Below are 25,880 nucleotides of genomic sequence, written 5' to 3'. Positions count from 1 at the left end.
TTCTGTGCGGGCCGTCTCCATGTGGGACTCCACCCATGGGCTCTCGGGATCTGTTCCTAGAGGCGCTGAAGGGAAGCAAGACTCCTACGAAGACTCCGGTCCTACTCCCAGGCCGAGAGGACCTGGTCCGCCCTCTACAAGAAAGAGCTAATCTCTCGAAAGGCTAAGGTCGAGGTCTGAGCCCTCCCTAAAAGTGAGAGCTCCCCATATCTCCTAAATCTACTAGCCAATCTCGAGATCCTGGATCAGGCTCTTTGGGATAAAGACACTCTGCAACCTCTCTGATCGCCATAAATCCGCTTAAGTACAGGAGAACTCGGGCATGGTTTCAGAGAGTGGTGCCTGCAAGACTACCAATCTTGGAGGCACTAAAGGGAAGCAAGACTGCTCCGCTCCTACTCTCGGACGGAGATGAGCCGGTCTTGGGCTGCCCCCTACAAGAAAGAGATAATCTCTCGTAGGCCAAGGTCAAGGTCTGAGCCTCGCCTGAAAGTGAGAAGCTCCCCATATCTCCTAAATCTGCTATCCAATCTCAGGATCTAGGATCAAGCTCTGTGGGATACGGACTCTCCAACCTCTCTGATCACCATAGACCCTCAAGTATAGGAGAATTGGGGCATGATTTGAGAGAGTGGTGCCAATCATGCCCCTGCGCGACTGCCAGCCCACTCATCCACATAGAAGCTATCAATGTGGGAAACGTTCAGTCCCTACATCCTCATGTCGGATCTAGAAAAATGGAGGCTCCCGGGTGTGTGACCAAGCTAAGGGAGGTGCAAAAGGTCTTGCCCTCTCATGGTGAGAATAAACTCCTCCCTTGAACTCAAGAATGAATCGGGGGTAGACCGACAGATAGCCGAAGCTATCACCTATAGATCTTCTATCGGGACTTGCTAGAAAAAGTTTGCAAATCGCGCACACTCATGAGAAATGACAATAGTATTCTCTCTCTCTCTCTCTCTCTCTCTCTCTCTCTCTCTCTCTCTCTCTCTCTCTCATACTCATCAGCCCCATGCTTGACATTTTGGAGAGTGGTATACTATCTACTCGGAGCTGATGTTGCTCCCATGTTTTTTACGTCTTAGTATTCCATGATGAGTTTCCATGGACAGTTTTGTATCACCCCAGTGAGATAGCTATGTTTATGTTTTCTTTCTATTTTTATTTTCCATTCCATGATGAGATATGCCATGGACATTATTGAATCACTTTGGTCTCATAGGCCCATTGGGTCTTTAGTAGACGCTTAATCTTTGAGACTGGCAGAGCAGCACGGATCCCCCGAGAGGAGAGGGTATGCAGATTGTGCAGAGAGGAGGTGGAGAGTGAGGAGCATTATGTATGCAGATGCAGAGCATATACAGCCATCAGAGAGAGATATCCCATTTTATTCAGAGAGCCACATTCCCTACGCCAGATCTTTGAGACGGCAGACCAGCGCATACTGGGGAGATACATTCTAGACATACAGCGCCACAGAGAGACATTATTACAGGCTCAGACAGCTCCAGAGGGGGGGCGACAGACACAGATTACTACATTTTTTCAGAGATCCATACCCCTCCCAGCCCCTACACGGCAGGGAATTACTCTCCAGAGAGCAGAGACACTTAGAGCCCGCAGGAGACAGAGGACACCTGGCTTTCGGACACCACGCCTATACCAGAGAGAGATGACAGAGATCAGAGCTCAGTTTCACAGAGAGGGTGCAGAGCGACTGGCTCGCTTCAGAGCACACCCAGGCATGTTCTTCAGGGAGCTGTGGACACCCCCTTCACTGATGTATACCATTTTATACCCCCAGTATGGTACAGGATGGAGCTAGCTAGGTTGCATATCATGATTGTATACTCCATGCATATAGCTTTGCATTCTCCTAGTAATACAGCTCCATCCCCTGCACACCCAGATTCAGCTTTTTTATTCAGTACTTTTTCATTTTGTTGGGATGACAGAGGATACCCCATACAGGTACTCCGATTTGTCTCATAGGCCGAGTTCGGTCTTTTGGAAGACGTTAATAAAATCTTTCTTTCTTTCTTTCTTTCTTTCTCCCTCCACATGTGCGCCCTCTACTCGCTTCACGCCTGTGCCCGCCCAATGTTGCTTCGTTGCCCGTGAGGTTTCACGTCACACTGGAGAGATGTATACACATTGCAGTATGTTACTTTTAACCTCGGAAGTCTCCATATGCTATTCTGGGGAGGGATAGCAGTTTTATCCCCTCCATGCAGAAATCATTGAGTTCTCACGCTTGGGTGAAGTTCTCCTTTTAGGAGACTTTAACGCCAGGACTCGGAGTGCGCAGGCATCTGTATATGTTCAAGAGGAGCCACCCATGCATGAGATAGAGTGAGAGGAGGTTGGCATTCAATGAGCATCATAGGACAGAGGAGACAGTACAGCATCAAGGAGAGAGTTCGTCATGCTAGGGGCATCTTCAACGGGATGTCCCGTTGGCCTTCTTACAGACCTATCACATGCTTCCCAAATGGTGGAGGCTCGAATACAGTGGATTACCTAATGGAATCTCCGGCACTAGCCACATCCATATATAACTTCGCCATTCCCACCCGCCCACTTGGAGCCAACCATGCCTCTCTCTCCTACAACCTCAGCTGTTCCCGACCATCCTCACTGTCACCATTTGGCCACCCAATCAGTCCACCCGTGCTTTCTCATCATGTATATACATTGGACTAGTAACCATGGCAGTTGTATATCCCAGCAATTGATGCCACTCATGTGATACTGTGGAATTGGCTTTCCGTTGGGAATCGTGCCTCTATGTACTTGCCCGGAAATGCCTAGTGGATTGATGTTCCATTGGGTCTGGTACCCTAGTACTTTGTATGTGGTCCAATGCGGACACCATCCATAGGGGGCATCTTTATTTCGTCACATTCATTGATGACTACTCCGGGTTTACCCCTTGAAAGCGAAAGCAGAGGTGTTTACATGCTTTCGACACTTTGTAGCAATGGCTGAAAATATGTGTGGATGTAAAGTCCAAACACTCCGCTCATATAGAGGTGGAGAATACATGTCAAATGCATTTAAGGATTATATGCTTTAAAAGGGCATCAAACACCAATGTATTGTGCGCTATACACCGCAGAAAAATGGTGTAGCAGAAAGAAAGAAAAAATAGATCTCTCGTGGAGATGGCAAGATGCATGGTGAAAGCACAAAAGTTGCCTCACAATTTTTGGATGGAAGCTATAATGTGTGCAACTCATGTGTTGAACAAGTGTCCAACAAAAGCTTTGAAAACCATAACACCATTTGAGGCTTGGTATAGCCGAAAGCCAACAGTGGATTATATGCGTACATTTGGGTGTTTGGCATATGCACATGTGCCAGAACAACTCCGAAAAAAGCTAGATGACAAAGCAATGAAATGCATTTTTGTGGGCTACAGCAATGAGAACAAAGAATAACGTCTTAATAATCCAACAACACGCAGGATTTTTGTCAGTAGAGATGTGGTATTTGCTGAAAATTCAGAACAGCCCATGTACAGCTTGTATAAAAGTAATGATACAGGCATACACAACATGTTTGATGGGCTATTACCCATTGCAATTAGGGGGGATTCAGATCAACCAGCCCCTACACAAGAAAATCCTCATGTAGAACATGTGGAACAGCCAGCCATTCAGCCCCCTTCTATGGAAGAAGCGCAAGATCTTGTCAGGGAAGAGCAAACAGCCATAGACACAGCCAAGTCCGTGCCAAGATGGTTGCTGAAAACTTTGCAAGAAAGCAAACTTGCAGCTCCACTCCCAGGTAGAACACGGGCTAGTTCCAGCCATGCTTTGAATATGCATCATGGGGAGTCTGCATTAGCCATGGGTGGTCTCTTTGATTCAGAAGAGCCTTCTTCTTATGAAGAAGCACATGAGAATGAGCATTGGGTGCAAGCTATGCAAGATGAAATCTCTTCTATCATGAAGAACGATAATTGGGATCTTGTGGAATTGCCGAAAGGCAAGCATGTCATTGGAACAAAGTGGGTGTACAAAGTCAAAAGGAAGTTTGATGGTACTATTGATAGGTACAAAGCAGGACTTGTGGCTAAAGGCTACTCCCAGAAAAAGGGAATAGATTATGAGGAGACTTTTGCTCCCACTTCCAGGATGACTACAATAAGATCAGTGATTGCATTGCCTGCACATAAAAGGATGGAAAGTGCATCAATTGGACATCAAAACTACATTCTTAAATGGGGATTTACAAGAGGAAGTATATGTAAATCAGCCCATTAATTTTGTAGTTCCTAGTGAGGAACATAAAGTATGCAGGTTACACAAAGCATTGTATGGGTTAAAGCAAGCTCCAAGAGCTTGGTATGATAAAATACATGCTCATCTAACCAGCCAAGGTTATGTGAATAGTCCAGCTGAAAGCACATTGTATGTGAAGAAAACCGGTGCCGATATTCTCAGTCATCTTGTATGTAGATGACATGCTCATTACAGATACTAGCAAAGCACAAAGTTCAGATTTCAAAGCTAATCTCAAAGCTGAATTTGATATGTCAGATTTGGGGCCCTTACACTACTATCTTGGCATACAGTTTATGCATACAGATGATGGCATTGTTATGCAGCAAACTAAGTACATAAAAAGTTTGCTAAAAAGGTTTCACATGGATGAATGTAAGCCCATTTCTACTCCAGTAGAACCAGGTGTACGGCTTACTATGCATGATATTGGAGAGCCTTTTGAGGCCGGCATTTACAACCAGGCAGTGGGATGCCTCATTTACTTGTGTAACACGAGGCTTGACATATCTTTTGGGGTGTCTTTGTTGAGCAAATTCATGCACAGCCCAGGCACAAAGCATTGGCAAGCAATCAAACGCATTTTTCGTTATCATCAAGGTACCCTGGATCTTGGTTTGTTCTATCCCGGGGGGGCAGCTTGCAGCTTTATGCATACAGTGATTCAGATTGGACTGGTGATTATGATACCAAGCAATCCACCAGTGGGAATTGTTTTTTTCTTGGCAGTTCATGCATATCTTGGTTAAGCAAAAAGCAACCCACTGTTGCCACACATCTACTTGCGAGGCTTAGTACAGGGCAGCTCTCCTAGCTACAGTAGATTGTGTATGGTTGAGGAGATTATTGGCTGATCTTCGTCAGTGTCAACGGACACCCACCACCATTCTCACTGATAGCCAGAGTGCTATGGCCGTGGCACGTCAATTTATCTTACTGCCCTACACAGGATAATGTTGTAGATCTATTCACAAAGGCTTTACCTTGAGAAAAGCTTGAAGCTTTCCACAAAGCTTTGGGCTTACTCTCATACAGAGAGTGATCTGCTACCTTGTACAGGTTCACACCTTCACTACAGGGGGGATTTGTAGGCATATGTTCACTTATGGTAGTGCTATCGCCATCACCTATGTATCACATATTACACCCCCATTATGGTACTGGTTGGAGCTAGACAGATCTGCATTGTATTCTTGTGTACCCTACGCATATAGGTTGCATACGGAGCCTCTAGCAGTAGTGCTCCATCCATCACACCCCCCCACTAGCTCAGTACTTTCATACTTTATTTCATGTTCATTTTGTCCTTTTTTTTTTCTGGACATCCAGAAGACATTGACAGTTGTACATTGATTTGTCTCATAGGTCGAGTTCGGTCTCTAGTAGATGTTAATACAGCTTTCTTTCTTTCTCACTCATTTCTATGTGAGCTTCTTCTTCCTGCACCTAACCCTAATGTGCAGGTTTCTCTGTGTGCGAGTGTGTGAGTCCAACACCAACAATTTAAGCCCTTCTTTGGTCCTATTCTCTATTTCTTCTCCAACAAAGAAATTCTTCGTCTTTTACAGGTCGTCTGAACTGCTGAAAGTCATGGTACTCTTCTGATGTCATGGACTTGGTTTCATGATAAATAGATTGACAGTCTTAGGTCGCATTTTGAGGTCCTGTATTGGCCTCATAGTTTTTCCTTTCATTAGGCCCTTGGTCTCCCTCTCCTCTCGACATGGCTCTGTCACCCCAAGAAAGTTTCTTCTAGAGAAATCCTACTCTAATACCACTGTAAGCCCAGCAGAGCGTGCTATGACACACTCAACCACGTGTCCAAGAGATAGATATATATATATAGAGAGAGAGAGAGGGGCGAGAGAGAAGGGAACAGGGATCTTAGACAGTAAACCACATTGAGCGGGGAATAGGGTGATACAGTAAGGATCATAGGTGCTTGGGCATGTACTTGATGAAGCTTGGACGACAAAGGGATGTAGAGCTCAGGTAGCATGCTGAGAGACAGCCCCGGCTCCAACAGGACACCTCACGAAGAGCCACAAAAGATTTCTTTGTGGTAGACATCCACATCGGAATCCACTGCACACGACAATTCCTCTACTATCACATGAGAGCCCACCACTCGTACCCATGCTCCAGCTCCACGCCCCAAATGAGTTATTAGCGAGAGAACTCAATCCATCCTACGAGCCAGGGGTCCCTGACCCAGAGCATCAAGTCCCTCCACCACACAAAGAAAGATTCGTGAGGTTCTCCACCGACATGACACGCTCCCATCACAGAGGCCTGACATTCACTTCACCATCAGATCAGTTCTCGCCGAGGCGGGTATCGTCATTAGTTGATCACAACATATCTCACTTTACACTGAATCATCTGTTGATCCCAATGCACATGTAATGTGAGATGTTTTTATTTTACTTTTTCTTTCTGTTTTCCATGGCTCAGTATATCCATGGTACCATTGTATTACTTTTGGTCTCATAGTTCTATCTATCTATCAGATGTTTTTATTTTATTTTTTGTTTCAATTTTCCATGGCTCAGTATATCCATGGTACCATTGTATTACTATTGGTCTCATAGGCCCTTGGAGTCTTCCGTAGACGTTAATATAACTTTCTTTCTTTCTTTCTACACAATTTGCACTCAGGTAATCCGCTCAAAAAGACTTGATATTATTTCAATGAAAGAAGTTATAGTACATCCGATTAACAAACTCTTAACAATTGTGATACCACAACCAACCAACCAACCAACAAACTTACAAAGTTTACAAGGTTTATATACTTTTCTAAGATCGTCACAACCCACTGCATGCCTAACACTTGTCACCCTATGGTTGTTTACAATTATTAAGCAAAGGATCTCATCCCCGATCACTCCTACTACTTCCATCCCAGTTTGTGCTTCTTTTGTGTTTCTCGGTGTGTTTGTTGTGTTAGTTGAATGTGCTTCCTCTTGATCTTCACCCGACTTCCTGGCCTTTACATTCTCAAGTCCACTTCAGTCTGCAAATTATGCGAGTAGACTTGGCTTGGTGGTCTTGATCTCCTCGCCACCATGACCTCTTGCAAACACATTTTGGTCATCCCCATCCACCCTACTCGCTCTGCCGACTCTTGAGTCTTTATTCTAAACTCGAGCTTGAAACAACGCTTCATTTTCCCAAGTCAGGCTTACACACAATATCTTCCCCAACCCTTATGAGCCGGTCTCTACCCTGCACAATGGTACAAAAGTCCAATATTGATGGAAGCAATTGCTTGCTGATTGAGATGCACATGCCCCCCTAGTTCCCTTCAAGGGCCAAAAGCCGGTGTGACTCCGTCTCGTCAAGACTTTCCCACATCAACGAGTATGTCCTACTAAGAGATGACGTCCTTGAAGGAAAAGAATATCCACGAAGCCTCTAGTGTAACTTCTCGGGGGAGGGGGGAGGGAGGGGGGTGGTTCACAAAGAACACTTGACCATTAATGCAATTAAACACTGACATTGGCCACAACCTTAATAATAAGCCACTTAATCCACGAAACTGGAAAATAGAGACTTGCACAACTGACACGGCATAGAGGCCGAAATGGGCCACCCCCTCCCAGCCCCCACCCGCTTGGAGTATTTTATTTCCCAAGGAGAAAAACATCATGTACAAGCTTTCAAGGCCTTACTCTCCCCGCAAGAGATGCCGGATTATCCAAATACAAATGCCATAGCACAACCCAAAACGAGGCAACCATAAAATTCAGCTAGTACACAAGTTGTAGAAATGCCAAGCCAACAATATAATCCATATACCTCCGTGTGGGTACTGATTCTTTCCCAAAAACCACGGGTCTTCATGCAATAGAGCTGGTACAACAAGTTCAGCTCTTCATTCGGCCACTAGAGCAAGTACAATAGCTGGTACAGTAAGTACAGTGGCCGGTACAACAAATAGAGTGGCTGAAAATCATAATAAAATGATTAAAAATCCGTGCCTTCAGTATTTCTTCGCAATGGAAGCCTCCAAAACAGTCCCCAACAGTCGGTATACTTCATGGGAAGCCTTCAACAGAGAGAAAGAGGGTGTCATCATTAGGGTAGCCTATAACAATGGTAGAGGGTAGTGTGTAGTAAGAGAGCCCTCCCAAATGAAGAGAAAGCACTCCAATTTAAAGATTTGGGCCTCCCATGAGCTAAAATGGCAAGAGAAGCCTATATTGACAAGTGGAGAGCCACACAATAGCTAAAGTAACAAATGTGAGGCCAATTGTCTCACTTTGATCCACTTTCTAACAAGTGTAAAGCCGCTTGTCTTACTTTGGTCTACTTTCTTGCCACATGTCCCAATCTAAGAGATGGATCCTTCCATAAACTTTGTCTCTAAAAATATCCCAACTAGTAGCCCATTTGTCATAGGTACTCTGGCAACTCTTGGTATTTGCTCAATTCCAGACGTAATGACGCGAACAAAATTTCCATCAGAGTTGGGCCAAAAATAGTAACTCTCCTAAATTTTAGGAGTGTAATTCTTTGTATTCGAGGATAATCTCCCATTCCCAAAGCTTGTACTTTCCGAATATTTAGACATCCTATAGTCCACCAAACCCCTTTCATACTGGGAAATGTCCAAGCTGTAAGTTGTCCGCAACTTTAAGCTTCAAGCCATATATCCAAGAAATAATCATGTCCCATCAAGGGAGCAAGACGAGACAGTCTCAAAAATCCAACATAACTAAGAAAACCCAAGTCCCAAGTAAATGGGCGAGAATAAGTAAGTCTTCATAATACCAATATCAAAATCATGTCCCAAAATAAATGGGCGAGACAAAAGTCCAAATCATAATCATGTCCCAAGTAAATGGACGAGACAAAACAGTCCCATAAGTAATCATGACCCAAAATAAACGGGTGATACAAAACAGTCCCATAAGTCCAGATATCATAATCATGACCCAAAATAAATGGCCGAGACAAAACAGTCCCATAAGTCCAGATATCATAATCATCACCCAAAATAAATGGACGAGACAAAACAGTTCTATAAGTCCAGATATCGTAATCATGACCCAAAATTAATGGGCAAGACTAAACAGTCCCATAAGTCCAAATATCATAATCATGTCCCAAAACAAATCGGCAGGACAAAGCAAGTCTCCTGGCAACAAGGCATCAGTCCACATGACCTTTGCCGTAGACAGAAGTCCCATGCCAACCAAGTGTCATGTACACTCTTACCACTTGCACTCCGTGTTGGTACTCTGGCCACACACCTTGGATGAGAGATGGGCTCCAGTAATAAGAAAAAACAATAACTCACAGTCTACAGGCATAGATAGCCTACTGTTCCATATGCATTTCGACTACACATAGTTTATAGGCATTTCCGCCACCAACTCACACTACTCTCTCAAGTGCCCATGTTTCCTTCCATCTCCTCTATATTGTTCCACCCACACATTGTAGAAACACTCTTCAGGAGAGCACGTAGGACAAGAGAACACTCTTCAGGAGAGCACGTAGGACAAAGAGCACGTAGGACAAGAGAACACTCTTCAAGAGAGCACGCAGGACAAGAGAACACTACACACGATATGTTGAATCTTCAAGAGAGCACGGAAGACAAGAGAACACTACACAAGGTATGTGAACCATGAGTTCCGAAAATCCAATGCATCCCAAATAAAGGAAGCCATAAACAATGTTTCCATGCAACCATCTCAAGGCGAACAACAACACCTTTCTCCTTGCATGAAAATACAAGGGTTAGTGAACATCAAAAACACTTCAAAGTAAATAGCAAAAGCACCAACTTTGCAAACTCAAAGTATACTTAGCTTTTCTTTGCCACGTTGGTCATGAGGCCAAAAGAAATATCTCCTCACCACTTCCTTAAGATATCCCAAGATATATCTCCATATAGCTTGTATGTAAGCTTGATAATAACATCCACAATATCCACAGGACCACATGAAAAGAGTACTAAACACGTACACATACTGCCAACTCTATACTTCAAACATAAATTTTGTGAATTTATAGATCCTTAGACCAAGTTGTCTACTACCCATGCTCTTGCTTCAAAGGCTATGAAGCGCTTAATAGCAATGATGGTAACTGTGGTCCCCACTTGAGATCTTTTCTCTTCCTCGTTGATAGAGAGAAGCCTCCGCTTACCAATGTAACTACCGGAGAGGGCCCAAGGTGTCGCAAAACACATGACCATTAATGCAATTTAACACTGAAATTAGCCACAACCTTAAATATATGTCACTTAATCTACATGATATTTTTTTCCTTGGGTAATAAAATACTCCAAGAGGGGGATCGGCCCATTCTGGTCTCTATGCGGTGTCAGCTATGCACATATCTCTTTTCCAGTTTTGTGGCAAGCTTTGAGGGCCTTACTCTCCCCATGGAGATGCCATTGCCATAACACAACCCAACACAAGGCAATCATAAAGTTCAACCGGTACACAGGCTGTAGAAATGCCAAGCCAGCAATATAAGCCATATACCTCCATGTGGATACTGATTGTTCCCCAAAAACCACGAGTCTTCATGCAATAGAACTCGCACAACACGTTCAGCTCTCCATTCAGCCGGTCAAGCAAGTACAATGGCTAGTACAGTGGGTACAATGGCTGGTACAGTAAGTACAATGGTTGGTTCAATAAGTACAGTGATTGGTCCAGTAAGTACAATGGCCAGAAATCATAATAAAACTTGCCTGGTATTTCTTCGCAATGGAAGCCTCCAAAACAATCCCCAACAGGTGGTATACTTCATGGGAAGCCTTCAAGAGAGAGAGAAAGAGAGTAGCCATCATTAGGGCAGCCTCTAACGGTGGTAGAGGCTAGTGTGTAGCAAGAGAGCCTCCCCAAATGAAGAGAGAGGGCTCCAATTTATAGATTTGGACCTCCTATGAGCTAAACTGGCAAGTGAAGCCTACATTGACAAGTGGACAGCCACACAATAGCCAAAGTGAGTGGAGAACCACACAATAGATGAAGTGACAAGTGTGAGGTCACTTGTCTTACTTTGATCCACGAGTGCCAAGCCACTTGTCTCACTTTGGTCTACTTTCTTGCCACATGTCCCAATCCAAGAGATGGATCCTTCTATAAACTTTATCTCTAAAAATATCCCAACAACTGGTAGGTAACTCTTGGTATTTTCTCAATTCTAGACGTAATGACGCGAACAAAATTTCCATCAGAGTTGGGCCAATAATAGTAACTCTCCTAAATTTTAGGAGTGTAATCCTTTGTATTCGAGGATAATCCCCCATTCCCAAAGCTTGTACTTTCCAAATATTTAGATGTCCTAGAGTCCACCAGGCCCCTTTCATACTCGGAAATGTCCACGCTGGTGACATCTAGTCACGGCTCTCTATAGCTCCTGACGAAGGGTCCCCCTTCGAATATGAAAGCAAGGGCCACCCACCCGTGACTGTTCCAAGAGATGATATGCATGGTTGGGGCTAGGCTGAGTGAGGTATGCTCAGTGCACCCTCAACTCCAAGGGTTTTTGGGAACGGTTTGCAGGTGGAGTAATCGCACTCTTTCTGGGGCCTCAGTCAAGCTCCTTGTTCCTCCTAGCTCCATGCGAGCCAGCTATGAAAAGTGAGACAGTATCAACAAGGTGCCCGTCTCCAATGTGGTGTGGGGTCTACTCGGTGCACCCTCAACTCCAAGGGTTTTTGGGGACAGTTTGGAGGTGGAGTAATCACACTCTGTCCGGGGCCTAAGGCGAGCTCCATGATCCTCCTAGCTCCATGTGAGCCAGCGATGAAAACTAAGCCAGTATCAACAAGGTGCCGTCTCCAATGTGGTGTGAGAGAGTAACTGCCTGAGAATGCACAACAGAGGACACTGACTCACAATCCCACTTCAGTGCCAAAGGTGACACTGAGGGGGGGCGAGAAGACCACTGCACCGCCATCAAGGATGGCGGAACAAGCATAGAAAGTCACATAGACTCAGAGTGGGACCACAGTTTCTGAGAACTTGCTCGCATCCACTGCCAAACACCTAAAGAAACCATAATCCACTGGCTCCCCCATGACAAGGGGCTGGCTGCTAAGCGATTCTAGGGGTAGGGCCACTAAAAAAAACAGCGATCATCGCCACAAGGACAGAGAATCGAGGAATCAAGTTGTGCATTGGACCGGACTGCTGGCGTTGGGGGGCAGCGGGCATGAGGCAGAGTGGCAAGAAGGGAGAGAAGGGAAGCAGGGGAGAGGCGACTGACAGGGTGGGGGAGGGAGGGAGAAGGGGAAGGCTTGGGGCGGGGATGGAGATGGGGATGGGGATGGGGGCAAGGAGTAGAATAAAAAAATACCGGAGGGGGAGCAAGCTCCAAAACCAGAGGGAAGATGGAAGGGGGGGGGGGGGGGGGGGGGGGGGGCGCGCGCTCACCCACTCAAGATCCTCGACAATCAGAATATGAGCAGAGGAAATTGGGACCTCTTGCAAGATGCGAGGGGCAGCCATGCCAATAGGATCATGGTCCTCTATTAAATGCTCATAATAGTTACCAGTAGGTGCGTTGCTTCTAGGGGCCCAACTACTTGGCTCTCTGTCTGACAGCGCCCTTGTGAAGATGGCACCAATGACACAGCCGCTCGACTGGTTGCTCTAGTGGCCAACGTCTCATCATGCTGAGCCTATTGTTGTGGCGACGGATGGTGGGTTGCATGGTCAAGTCGACCAATCACTCGCACACCATGCTAGGGAGAGGGATAGAGCCGACCGCTCTCCTCTCGAGGAGAATCTCAAGGCTGATCTAGGCAGGGCTGGAGGGTGTCCTTTGTGGGCTTGACGTCAAGGACAACCTCTAGCCAAGTGTCCCATCTGTCTACACATGAAGCATTGTCCACGGAGATGGAGGCCTCAATACTCAACCCGTTGCATAATAGGGTCTCCCTCACGGCTAAGGAGCACAATGAATTGGTGCAAAGCCCAGAGAGACAATGCAAAACCCGAATTGAGGGGATCCCTATTGCACTGGCTATCAAGGAAACGGCAGCCTCGGGGGTCTCCAGCACATGTCCAATCGATTCGCCAATGGATCAAATGAGGGGGAGATACTTGCGGATGAGGTAAGAAAGAGCCAATTCTCTTGGCATGATACCAATCCCCTTTGACATGGTTTCAAATAGTGTCAACCATAGATTCGGCCTTCTTGGTCTCCACATACCTCGATCCACATCCAAAGCATGTGCCCCTTTGAAATTGGGCACTTCCTCATCCCTTGCTCAGATGTCCATAGTGTAAAGTGCACTATTTATGGAATGTCCAAGCCCACAAGATCCTTTTCCCCTAAGGAGAGGGAAACAATCATGCTCAAATACCATGTACTTCACCCAGACGGTGTGAACACTCTTGGGCACATTTGGTAAATAGTATAACATTTAATCACCGCACTTTAATGGAGCAACACAAGTACAAAGCATGAAAATGAAATTACACAAGGCACTTGGCTCGCTCAACCAACAATGAGATCGGAAAGCGCTGGTAGCGAGCCAACGATGAGATCGGAAAGCACTGGTTCTCCGTGGTACTAGCACCGGAGTCCACTTCAGAGCACAAAAAAAGCTCTCGGCTAATTTGCAACCAACCAAGATGTTGATATGAATTGAACTATGATCAGATTTTGCAGTTCAACAGGTGCAGCCAGCACAGATGATGAAATCAGCAATGCACAACTGAAGTACAGTCACCTGTGAAGATTACCATCAGCAAGAACAGCTTGGGGAACAATTTGCACACCAGTCCCATAGTACACAGTAAGTATAACAGTTCATAAAGATGGGTATGACAAGTCACACATGTGAAGGAGTAGTTGATGTACGGCAATTTCAAATATTCAGTATTAAATCTCGAATTATGTTTAATAATGCTTAATTAAGCTAGAAGCTTAACAATGGTATCATAGCAAACAAGCTCCAACCTATAGTATGTCTACTACAACAAAACCCTAACCGTAAAATCAGAAAACACTAACCCTAAAAAATCAACCAGCCCTAACCCTAAAATCAGCTTTAGTAGGGTTTGTATGGAAGAAAGCGAGAGAATGCCGCTGCCAATTTCTACCGCTTTGCCCAATTTTTTATGATTTGTCCATTTCCCCCAAAAGTTAGAGAGCTTTGATGTTCCCAGCATTATGGAGACCACCATAAGCATGTCTCCACCTCTCTTGGGCATTGTGCTGAGCAAATCATGTCCTTTATGGGCTGAATCATCGTCTTCTCCAATCGTCATCCTTAACAATGAAACGCCACGATTTTGATGTTTTTATTACATGTCTTAAAAATATTAAGGCTTACACCACCTTAGCCTTATAATATCTCCAAGGCTTTAATGCTTTAAGCCATGAGGTAGCTCCACCCACAAAGAAAGAAAACGGTGAAGGGCAAGCAACCTATGTCGAAACCACAAGCGGATGGCCAGAGCAAGCCTCTACACATTTTTTTTTTAACGACCAGCTATGCAACAGCCAACAGTGCGCACACAAACAAACAAAAAAGGAAGGTGACGATCTACACAATAACTCCCTTCTCCTCGAACAAGTAAACCGTCATCCTCTCTGCGGCACGTCATCCCCATGCCCCTCTCCTCTAACACAGATGGCAAGTTGCAACAAGTGTGATTTTTTCCATAAGCTCTTTAATGGTTCAAATGTTAAAAAGGTGAACTGTTTATACAGGAGAAACCCGCAACTCTGGATGTGACCAACCTCACAATCCTTGTTCTACAATAGCGATGTCTTCTTGTGAACAACAAAAAACCAAATTGTGCACAATTTATCATGGCAAACATACCCAATGCTACAAATAATTCAACTTCAGAAGACTGCTAAGATAATTCAAAAGGAAAACATGCAGTAGCTCATGCACTTTATGTTAGTACTAGCCTTGCTTCAATAATTCTTCAAAGAACACATACTGACAAGGAACAGGTTTGTGGGACTAAAACTCACTCTCCTAACTTTGACACATCTATGCCAAACTTTATTTAGTCACTTGATGACAACACTGAGGATTCTTCCGGCATGACTTCTGAACAACAACATGATTTTGAAAAGCCCATGGATTCTTTATCTCAAAATGATGAGTCATCAATGGTAAACTCTTTTGAAGATGCCGAGACTACCAAAGTGGATATAACGCTTGTTTCAACTTTATGCACATAGGATGAAAAAGTTGACACCAAGCAAGAGGATAATGTTTTCAACATTGCAGAGAATTTCACACATTCTTCTAACAACTTGGATGAGTACTCACTACTTTCAAGCCGAAGACTTCAGCAAATCCTATCCAGGTGTCATCAAGAGAAATCTTGCTTGAACCTCCAAATTCTTCTACATCGCAACATAACCAAGTCAACTTCAAGCCCAACAGTTGGAAGCCGACAAAGATGAAGACATAAAAGAATGATTCCACAACTTGGGATTTAGCATTCAAACCATGGAACAAGACAATAGAGGAAACAATATTTCTGAGTGTGAGCTTCATCACAAGCATAAAAGACCTAATGATAAAACTCGACTCTGACATGGTGAAACCACGAAGATCTTCAACATCTACCAATATTTCTAGAACTCTTTCAACATCAAGATTCAAAAGTCTCTTATTTAGCCGGAGTCCTATTTTAAGTAGAAGGGAATGTCACATTTGTGAGTAACTCTCTTAATTTCTCAATAACCCCTCATTAACTAATAGGACACCATGGGTTCAAAACACCCCTTGGTGCTTCCTCGACGGCATCGCCTATGGGTGGATAAATAAGCACCTACAGGTGGTTGTCTACGGACGGTGAAATTTGGTAACTATGGGAGGATCTTGGACCAAAGGCCAGTTGAAAAAAAAAAAAACTACTAGGACACCAATATATACCCTATCACATGGGTCACCTATGAAGAGACATGACTTTTTCAAAAGACATAACGATTCATTCAAGAGTCACACCCTTTCATCAGAGATGTGCCTCTTCCATTTCAAGCTCTATTTAAGAAGGCCTTGTGGCTTAATTTAAACAACACAGCTTTCTAGAGTCTTATTTTAGGTGGGAAGGAATGTCAAGTGTGTAAGTAACTCTCTTAATCTCCCAATAATCCCTCATTAAGTGTAAGGACACCACTGAAGGGTCATACCCTGTCAAATTAAGAGACATGCCTTATTCAAAAAACATAACTATTCATTCAAGAGTCACATGCTTTCGTCAGGGATGTGCCTCTTCACTTTCCAAGCTCTATTTAAGAAGGCCTTGTGTCTTAATGTAAACAACATAGTTTTTCGCTCTTTGCCTCGTTTACTCAAGTATTTAAGTATAAAGATTTTAACTATGTTTAATTAAGAAAAATGCTTACCAGTGGTATCCGAGCGAACAAGTTCCAACATGTAGTATGCCCCAACAAAACCCTAACTCTAAAATCAAAAAACCTTTACCCTAAAAAATCCGCCAGCCCTAACCTTCAAATCAGCTTCAGCATTGGTTTATATGGAAGAAAGGGAGAGAATGCCCCTGCAAATTTTTACCCATTTGCCCAATTTTGCCTGTTTTTCAATTTTCCTCAAATACACAATAGGCTATTCTACACAAATGAAAAAAATGTTGGAGAGCTTTGATGCTACGTGTTGGGGTAAAGGCACTATGCCCACCCTTATAGTGTGTACAAGCCCATAAGTTATAGTACATAGTACACTTAGTACTTTTAATGTACTAAGTGCACTATGTGTACTAGTGCAATATACATGTGTGATAGGGGAGTCACACACTCATGCCTCATGAGTTGACTTATCCCCACAACTCTCTCTCTCTCTCTCTCTCTCTTGTTCTTCTCTGTGTATGTCTCCCACATGACCTAACCCTAATTCCTAATACTCCCACATCAACTGGTATCAGAGCCATAACCAGCTGCACTTATTGAAGGCGGTGCTATTCATCTCTTTCTCTGCTCGAATAGGGTTTCTTGCATTGATGGCTTTTACGGGCAGCCAGTCTTTGCATTTGGGAATCCAGCAGGAGTAGCTGTGGTGCATGAGCAAAGCACTCAAGCGACCAGCTAGTCAGGCAGCGCAGCAGGTAGCAAACCACGAACCAGAACCAGGCGTGAGCGATTACGCGTAGTGAAAGGTGAAGTCGTCGGCTGGCGCTAGGCGAAACTGAAGCGAAAGCAGCGCCAGGCGTAAGTGGTATGCGAAGGCGGGCGTTGAATCACACGCATGCGGATAGGCGAAGGCGTAAACGCTGGCCGCTATCGCTTGACGTAGGCAAGTGAACGCAAGGCGAAGGCGATTTGGTCGACGGCCAGCTACGTGAGCGAGTACGTGTAGCGCTGGATCCGACGGAGCTGTCCCGAGCAAGTCCAACGGAGCAAAGATTCTTAGCACGAGCACCTGTAGCGCGAAGGGGAGGCGGAGGCAAGCGAGCAAGAAGGAAGAGCAGTGGCGCCTCTCCACCCTCTTCGTCCATATCCGTTGCGCAGGCATTTGGCAAGCAGTCCATCGACGGAGCCTTTTGATGCTGCTGGGGACCTGGTTCGCCCTCTGCAACTAGCAGCAAGGAGCTCCCGCCTGAGGAACAGCTGCCTGCATTATTACAGCTGCTCTTTCAATATCTGCACATAAATTCAGAAGCAGCATCAGCAAACCCCTCTTTCCTGCAACAAAATTCAGCCTGCAAATTGAAGAAAAAATCAAAAAATTACAAGGTATTTTCCTCAATTTTTTTTTTGGGATTTGCAATTGAGCAAGTACAATCAACAATTGAGCAGATACAGGTGTCGAATTGCTCAATTTTGAGCAAAATTGGCAAAATTGGGTGACATTGGTCACAATCAGGATCAATTTGCAGGACATTGGTCACAATCAGGATCAATTTGCAGGAAATTGGATGTCGAAATTTGGGGATTTTGATGTAATTGTGCAATTAAGCACTCATACATGCTGTATGATGTGAAAAATCGCACATTTGGGCAAAATTGCAACAAATTGCAGCAAATTGCAGTGCAAATCAAGGGGCTTTTGTGCCGATTTGGTTGATTTGCATGCAGGCAATCGCATTTGATGCTGTGGATAATGTGTTGATGCCTTACAAGCACTCAATGTGCCTGTAAATCAAGGGGCTTTCATGTATTTGATGTATATGTGGCCAGGGGGAAGCATCGTGAACACTCTGGATGCCTTCATGTGCGTCAATGTACCATGTATGATCAGAAATCGATCTTAAATCAAGGGGCTTTTCAAGTTCATATGCTTGTTGAGCTTGGCAAAGCAGCAGGCAAGACATTTATGCCTTGAATCCTCAAAAGTTAGCTTGCAGTCAAGGGGCTTTTGCCCAATTTCTGTTCGGGACTGTTGTATGCAGTGTACAGGACTGTAAAAGTCTGATTTTCACTCATTTGGACAGCCAGGAGAGCATTTATTGCTATTGTACCTGTTGGTACAGATTTGGCACAGCTTTGTGCAAGTTTTGGCATGGCTGTACACTGTTTTGAGTGACCAAAAGGTTCAATTTCAGCTGCTGTACTTGCCGGTACAGGTTTGGTACATCATTGGTGAGCACTTGGTACTGCTGTACAGTACTTTGGAAGGGCAACAGAGCACATTTAAGGTGCTGTCCAAAATCTGCAGCAACCAGATTTTGGTGATTTCATCACATAAAGTGGGAGAAAAGCTGCATTTGTGCTTCCGCAGTGGGAGATAAAGCTTGGGAGAACAATTGTGAGCACTTTGTGTGCTTTTGGTGCAGTGTTTGCACACTTGCAGGGAGTCAGGCATTGACAGGTTGCATATTGCTATGGCAACCACAGGTGAGAGCTCTTCATTGCTTCACATCAAGAAGCTTGAAGGCTCGCATAATTATGATATTTGGCAAACCCAGTGCTACAATGTGTTGCTCCAGAAAAAGCAGCACAAGCCTATCAAAGAAAGGGGTGTAATGCCCGCTTCTCTTACTGCTGAAGAGTGGGAAGATATGGATGAGCTGGCAAGATCTACTATCATGTTGTCTGTGTTAGACTCATTACTTTTCAGCATTCGTGAAGAGAAGACAGCTTGGGGAATGTGGCAAAGATTGCAGGACTTGTATGCCCAGCAAAGTGCCTCAAGCAAAGTGTATTGGTTGAAGAAACTCATAGGCCTTCAGATGAAGGAAGGGGCGTCTATGACAGCCCATCTAAATGAGTTTAATGGTATTGTCAGCCAAGTTATAAATCAAAAGTTGGCGATGGACGATGAGTTCAAAGCCACTTTTCTGTTATGCACTTTGCCAGAGAGTTGGGACACATTCAGGACAGCCACTAGCAATTCGCATGCTATGCTGTCATATGCAGATGTTGAGGGTGCTCTTCTTCAAGAAGAGATGAACAGGAAAAACAACTCTGTTGGAAAGTCCAATGCAATGAATGCACGTGGGAGATCCCAGCAAAGGGGGAAAAGCCAAGAAAGGGGAAGGAGCAAGTCTCGCTCCAAAAAGGATTTGGAATGCCATTATTGTGGCAAGAAGGGACACATTAAAAAGCAATGCTACAAATGGAAAAATGATCAAAAAGAAAAGGGAAAAGGCAAAGACCAAGACAAGGATGAAGCCAAAGATGTAAAGCCAAAGGGCAAAAAGCGTTAATGGAAAGGTACCATATCAATCACAAGAAGTCTTCAACCTATTACCCACAATGCAACAGCCAAGTGAAATCTACCAACAAGGTTCTGACCAAAATTTTAAAGAAGATCATAAATGCCAACAAAAATGATTGGGACCAGAAGCTAGATGCTTCCCTATGGGCATTCCGCACATCTTACAAAGACTCAACGGAGCAAACACCATTCAAACTAGTTTATGGCCTGGAGGCAATAATGCCCACGAAATTTGTGGTGCCCAATTTGAGAGTGGTCATCCAAGAGAAGCTACCAATGGAGGAATCTCAAGAACACAGAATACAGGAGCTCCTAGCTTTAGAAGAAGAAAGACAACTCAGCTCTCTACAGGTAGAGATAGTGCAGCGAAACGTACGTGCACATACGCAGGGAAATGCGCACCAAACTTGATCCTAAGTCTCACAAATGCGTATTCCTAGGATATGGTGACAGAGGTGAAATGGGGTATAGACTTTGGGATCCCATGAATAGAAAGATCATACGCAGCAATGATGTCATTTTTGATGAAACATGCATGTATAAGGAGCCTGCAAGGCAACAGGAGCCTGGCAGAGTCATCTTTGATGATGATGGACATCATGGACAACAACAAAGGGCTGTAAATCAGCCATTACAGCAGGAAAACCAGCCCTTAAATGGTGCTGAAAATGGTCCAAATGGACAGCCAGAGATGGCAGAAGATATCCCTATGGATATACCACAGTTAGAGGAGATACCGGGCATGATTTTTCAGCCTTATGGCATGGAACAGGAGCCACCAATGGGTGATATGCAGGCTGGACAGCAACCTGCAAATGATGGTCATTGGGTACGGAGGTCCACAAGACCCTCCAGAGCCCCTGACAGGTTTGTTCCAGGGGTTGACTACTTGATGCTCACTGACTGTGGGGAGCCCTCATGTTATAAAGAGGCTTTACAGAGGGCAGACAAGGCTCTATGGGAGCGTGCCATGAAGTCAGAGATGGATTCTCTGCATAAAAATGGAACTTGGAAGTTGGTGCTGCTTTCCCTAATCCCAGTGCTCACTTATATAGTGATTATAACCCATCCAAGCTTGCTTTCCCTAATAACACAAGACTCACTTATATAGTGTTTATTCTTGCTATAAATAACAATGCACATCATAAATAGAAATCAACCATGGATTTATTAATATTAAACCTTAGCCACCCATCCAAGCCTGCTTTCCCTAGTCCCATGACTCCCCTAACCCTGCTCGATTAGTCCCTAACCCCTAGGGTTATTACGAGGTACATAAGATTCCTCCCCACGACTTAGGACATTTCCACACATGGAAATAAATGAAGGAGAATCTAGCTACCTCCATCAACCTTCTCAAGTCCTTGAAGAACATAACCCATCCTTCAATCCTCCAAGTCCTCATGGAATTGGAAACCTAAAATCGCCAAGACAAATATCTGCTAGCTGTAACATAAAACCCATCCTCTCCAAGATCTAGTAAATCCTCGTACCTATAGGATATCATACCTCCCTCTCAGAGACTTCTAACTATCAGGCACCACAACTGTGTATCCTTCAAGCTATCAAAGTCGGAGAGAAACTGGGTTTTAGTCCAACTCTTACCAAATATATTCTAGCTATTGCGAGAACCATATGCTCAGTAGTACCGTAGGCAAACTCGACCATAGGGATGTATCTCTCCTGACCAAATGGTCCCCTGGAGTCGTACGCACAAAGCATAACCTCCACAACCTGATCCCACCCCCTCTATCTGCCCATCAGACTAAGGATGATCAAAAAAACACGTCTGTCAAATCTCCAGATGACCTTCTATAGGAGAGTCATCACAATCATAAGAGATTCTCCCCTAACCTCAACACAATCCAGCACACAGACTCTACCATCTTGGAACAACAACTCGTTCCGAATATAGTACTGACTACCTTCCACTCTAACAGGTGGAATGATCCCTAAGTCCAGGTCTAAATCAATGGAGCTCCCCGCCCTAGACCTACTACCATACCCAATGAAATGCCCATCGGCCCGACATAGCCCTCTCAGGGAATCAAGTCAGCACAAAATTGGGTAAAAGATTCAACCACCCAATCCTAGGATAGGACATAGCAAGGTAAGAAAATATAGACACGCCTAGAAATTCTACATGCTACAGATCCTAGCGTCGCATACCACTTATAAAATTTCCTTGAGACTTATAAAGCCAGATCACAGTGATCAAATCCTTTCCCAACTAAGTCTTGGTGCACTACACGTCCACCCCATGTCGTGGTCCATCCTAGCAGTAAAACTCTTGGAATCAATGGTGAAATAAATCACCCAAGTTCACACATCCCACAGTTCTCGTCCTAATCAAGTTCCTCCACGAGAATAACTTGTAATCTGTCACAAACTTGAGATATTAAATCTCATCCTCGCCCAACTAGCTCATCCTGTAGGGTGTAACACTCACAAGCTGAGACCCTGGTATCCAAACAATCCTATGATCAACCAACCGTCCAACTGGAAGACCACATCCTAGCTCAACAGAGAAAACATCTACGAAACCTCGCACCAATGCTTTCTAGTCTTGTGTCTCCGAACATCTAGCTTAATCGTTATTACCCACAATCATTATCAAATGAAAGAAAAAACACATTAAAACACTTCATAACAAAATATTATATTACGAAGTCCTGCTGAATTTACAAAATAGAGGGTGGGACCGCAAAATCACCCTCCAAACATACTAGAGCATCTTCCATTACAAAGAACACAATATGACCCTTCCAATCTACATGGACATGGTTATAAAACCATTCTTTTCCTAGTATAACGTCGACCCTATCTAGATTCATAAATCAAAAAATCTAGAGACTTTGTATAACTTTGAATAGATATCAGTAATTGAGACACGCGCCTATCCCAGATCTGTCCATGTCCCGTTGATACACGTGATCACTCAGTCACATCTTCACTCCAAGCTTCAGCACAAGTTTAGCATTAATGAAGTCATGAGTGCCATGAGGGTCAAAAAGGATGTGCACAGTCTCCCCTAACACCGATCCGTACATACGTATTAGGTTGTTAGGCCGAAAACTACCATATTAAAAGCACATTCGATGCAAGCATTCTGACATAAAATACTAGTATCAACAGAAGCAATTTGAGGGCTACCTGTTACTTCAATCAAATGATCTCCCTTGCTCTTGGCCTTCGGGCAATTTGCCTTCAAATGGCCTTTCTGACAGCATGAGAAACACCTTCGCTCCCTAATGTTCTGAAGGGTTTGTTGGTGCTTCAGTTCCTTCTTCAGATTGGGTTCACCCGAAATCAGGGTTTGGTGTAGTACCCCCTTGCAAAGAAGAGTTCAATTCTCACTTCATTGGTGATTCTAGCTCTAACTCTTTTAGGGGGAGCCACTCAAGGGTGACCCTCTCCATCACCTCAGTTCATCACATCTGCTTGCGCATCAGATGAAAACAAGGTTGCAGACGGTGACTACTGTTTTGGGGAAAACAATGATTTCTGCTCATCCCCTTCAAATTAGAATGCAAGGAGACAACCCTGAGGTTTTTCAAGGGTGCTGAACACGCTCATAACGCTAGTTTTATCGAAATCGTCTCTGTGACCGCAGTGCACTGTTATTTGAGGATATTAGCTGCTAAAATGTGTTTTCCCTCATATCAGTGCTTGGGGCAATCAACCCTACCAAGGGGAAGAGCTATATGCAGTTTGCTTCATTCATTTTGCCTCTTAAATCTTGACATTGTATTTTTCCCAAATCAGCAAGTTTTTGCTAATCCCTGATTATCTAGTGATTAACATCACTAATCTCAGCGATTGACTGCTAAAAGCTGTGTTACTTACTGCTAGTCAATGTTAAAAACTCTTTGTAAGCTAATTATAAGCTTGCTTGAAGCATTTGATGCTACAAGAAAGGCAATTTATATACAAAGGAAAAGAAGGAGAAATAAGAGTTTGCCTCTACAATGTCTTCCTCATGTAAGTCAACCAACAAAAATTATATCCAAGAAGAAAATCAAGAAACAATATCCAAAGCAATCTTTAGACCCTATTATTTTGCATATGCTATGCGATTTCGATTATCAGGATTTTTTTTCTTAACATGCATATGTTTAGTGAGGGTAACTCTGAGTTTAAGTAAAATCACTTTGTAAAGGGATTAGACGCTACCTTTTCAAAGTTAAGACCTTCCCTCATGGTTACTCATATCAAGATAGATAAATTCGAAGGAAATAACTTTCATACATGGCAAGCAAAGATAAAGTTCTCACTAATGAAGAAAGGTTTGTGGAACACTGCCAATGGCAAGGAAAAGCAACCCTCAACCAAAGATGTTGAGCCTATATGGTTACCAAAAGATGAGAAGGCACTTGCCCCATCATAGCATTGGGGTTAAGTGACAATTATATCCATCACATTGATGAGAAAGAGACCTCATTTAAAGCTTGGGAAGAGTAAGCCAAACTTTTAGGTGCCCAAGCAAAGAGCTCTAAGATTAGTCTCCTCATCAAGTGCTTTGAACTAAAAATGAACCAAGGAGACTCTCTTCCTACACATTTAAATTATATGAAAAGCTTAACTACCTAACTTGCAGGTATTAAAGTGGATATTGAAGAAGACATTAACATTGCAGTTCTACTAAAGAGTCTTCCACAAGAAGATTATGGCACTGTGGTTACAACTCTCACCAATTTGCCTTTACCAAAGCTTGTGGACATTGAAGCTTCTCTTCTACAGAAAGAGAGAAAGATCAAGCAAAGACATGGAGACTACATCATGGATGGAGCCCTCTACACCAAAGACATTCAAGGGATCATCATCAAAGGTCAACTTCAAGCATAGTTACCACGGAACGGGAACGTTCCGGGAACGTCGGATGCTGGAACAGGAGCGGGAACGGGAACGGGAGCGGATCGGGAACGTCGCGGAACGCCACGTCATATGACATGTCAGCATTTAGGACTAAAATGACAAAACATTTAAAATATCCAAGATTAAACTTTAAAGTCTTAAACATTAAAAATTTGAAGAGTCCAGACTCCAAATAGAAACTGAAAAGAAAGTACATCGCATGTGGATATATAGAAACTGAAAAAGAAAGTACATCGCATGACAAGTACAAAACTAGCCTCAAGGGCCAAGGTAACTGGTGAGTCAAAGACTAGTCATCAGCAAGTGGGATCTCATCCTCCTGTCCAGGCTGTCCCTCAATCTGCTCATCCTCATGCTGCTCCACATCATCCTCTCCCTCTGGCTGATCCTCACCATCATTGTCATCAAGATCAAGGCAAAATCCAATAAATGGCTCTGGAGTACACTCAGCCCTGAACTTGTTAAGCAAACGCAAGTTTGCATTAACAAATACAAGGTCATTTGCCTTCTGGACACCAAGCCTATTCCTCTTCTTGCTTGCAATGTTCCCAAAACTGCTCCATAAGCGCTCACATGGCGAGGAGCTAGCACCCTGGCTAAGCACTCGAATGGCCAATCTTTGCAGCAATGGTGTATCTGCCCCATAATCCTCCCACCACCGTGCACTGGATATCTTGAACCTATCATTCTGTGCATCCTGCAAAGCGAAGAGACCTCTCTTTTGTCGATAGAAGGAAAGGTCTTCACGAACCCCCCTCCTATCATCTGCACTGGGTACAAGCTTCCTCAAGATATCCTCCCAACCCTGCACAACCTCTGCATCTGTCTCTTGTCCTTTGCCTTGAAATTCTGGATCCACCACAAATGCAGCAGCCTCTAATGCAGAGTGATACTCTGTCCACCTGCCTGTCGCAAGACGAGATAGCTCCTGTCTCCTACCCCCATCCAAAGTCTGTAGAGATAGGATTCTCTCAATCATCCTGTCCATCCCCTCATACACCTTGCCAATGCAAGGCTCATCTCCATCAAGAAGCCTCAACATAAGAATGATTGGCCACACAACCTACAACAATACCTCAACAGTGTCCCAAAAA

The 25,880-nt window shown here is 44.1% G+C and overlaps 1 protein-coding gene across 6 annotated transcripts in view; it reads right to left on the bottom strand.

Moving 5' to 3' along the window:
• Positions 1-25,880, bottom strand: part of LOC147628513 (chromatin remodeling protein EBS-like) — a 58,820-nt gene that overhangs the window by 6,214 nt on the left and 26,726 nt on the right. For 2 of the 6 annotated variants that reach the window (XM_086813706.1, XM_086813705.1), the window contains exon 5: positions 15,559-15,635. The exons of 2 other annotated variants lie outside the window; for them this stretch is intronic. In XM_086813706.1, the coding sequence (XP_086669832.1) occupies positions 15,588-15,635 (48 nt within the window). In that variant the 3' untranslated portion in view covers positions 15,559-15,587. The remainder of the gene's footprint in view (positions 1-15,558; positions 15,636-25,880) is intronic. 2 more of the 6 variants (XM_086813708.1, XM_086813707.1) reach the window with 1 other exon arrangement.

The sequence above is a fragment of the Cibotium barometz genome, chromosome 19 (assembly GCF_041138505.1).
Source record: "Cibotium barometz isolate CiBa-2024 chromosome 19, ASM4113850v1, whole genome shotgun sequence".
Taxonomy (NCBI): Eukaryota; Viridiplantae; Streptophyta; class Polypodiopsida; order Cyatheales; family Cibotiaceae; genus Cibotium; species Cibotium barometz.
The sequence above is the reverse complement of the archived record's forward strand: the minus strand, read 5'-3'. Positions and strand labels throughout refer to the sequence as shown.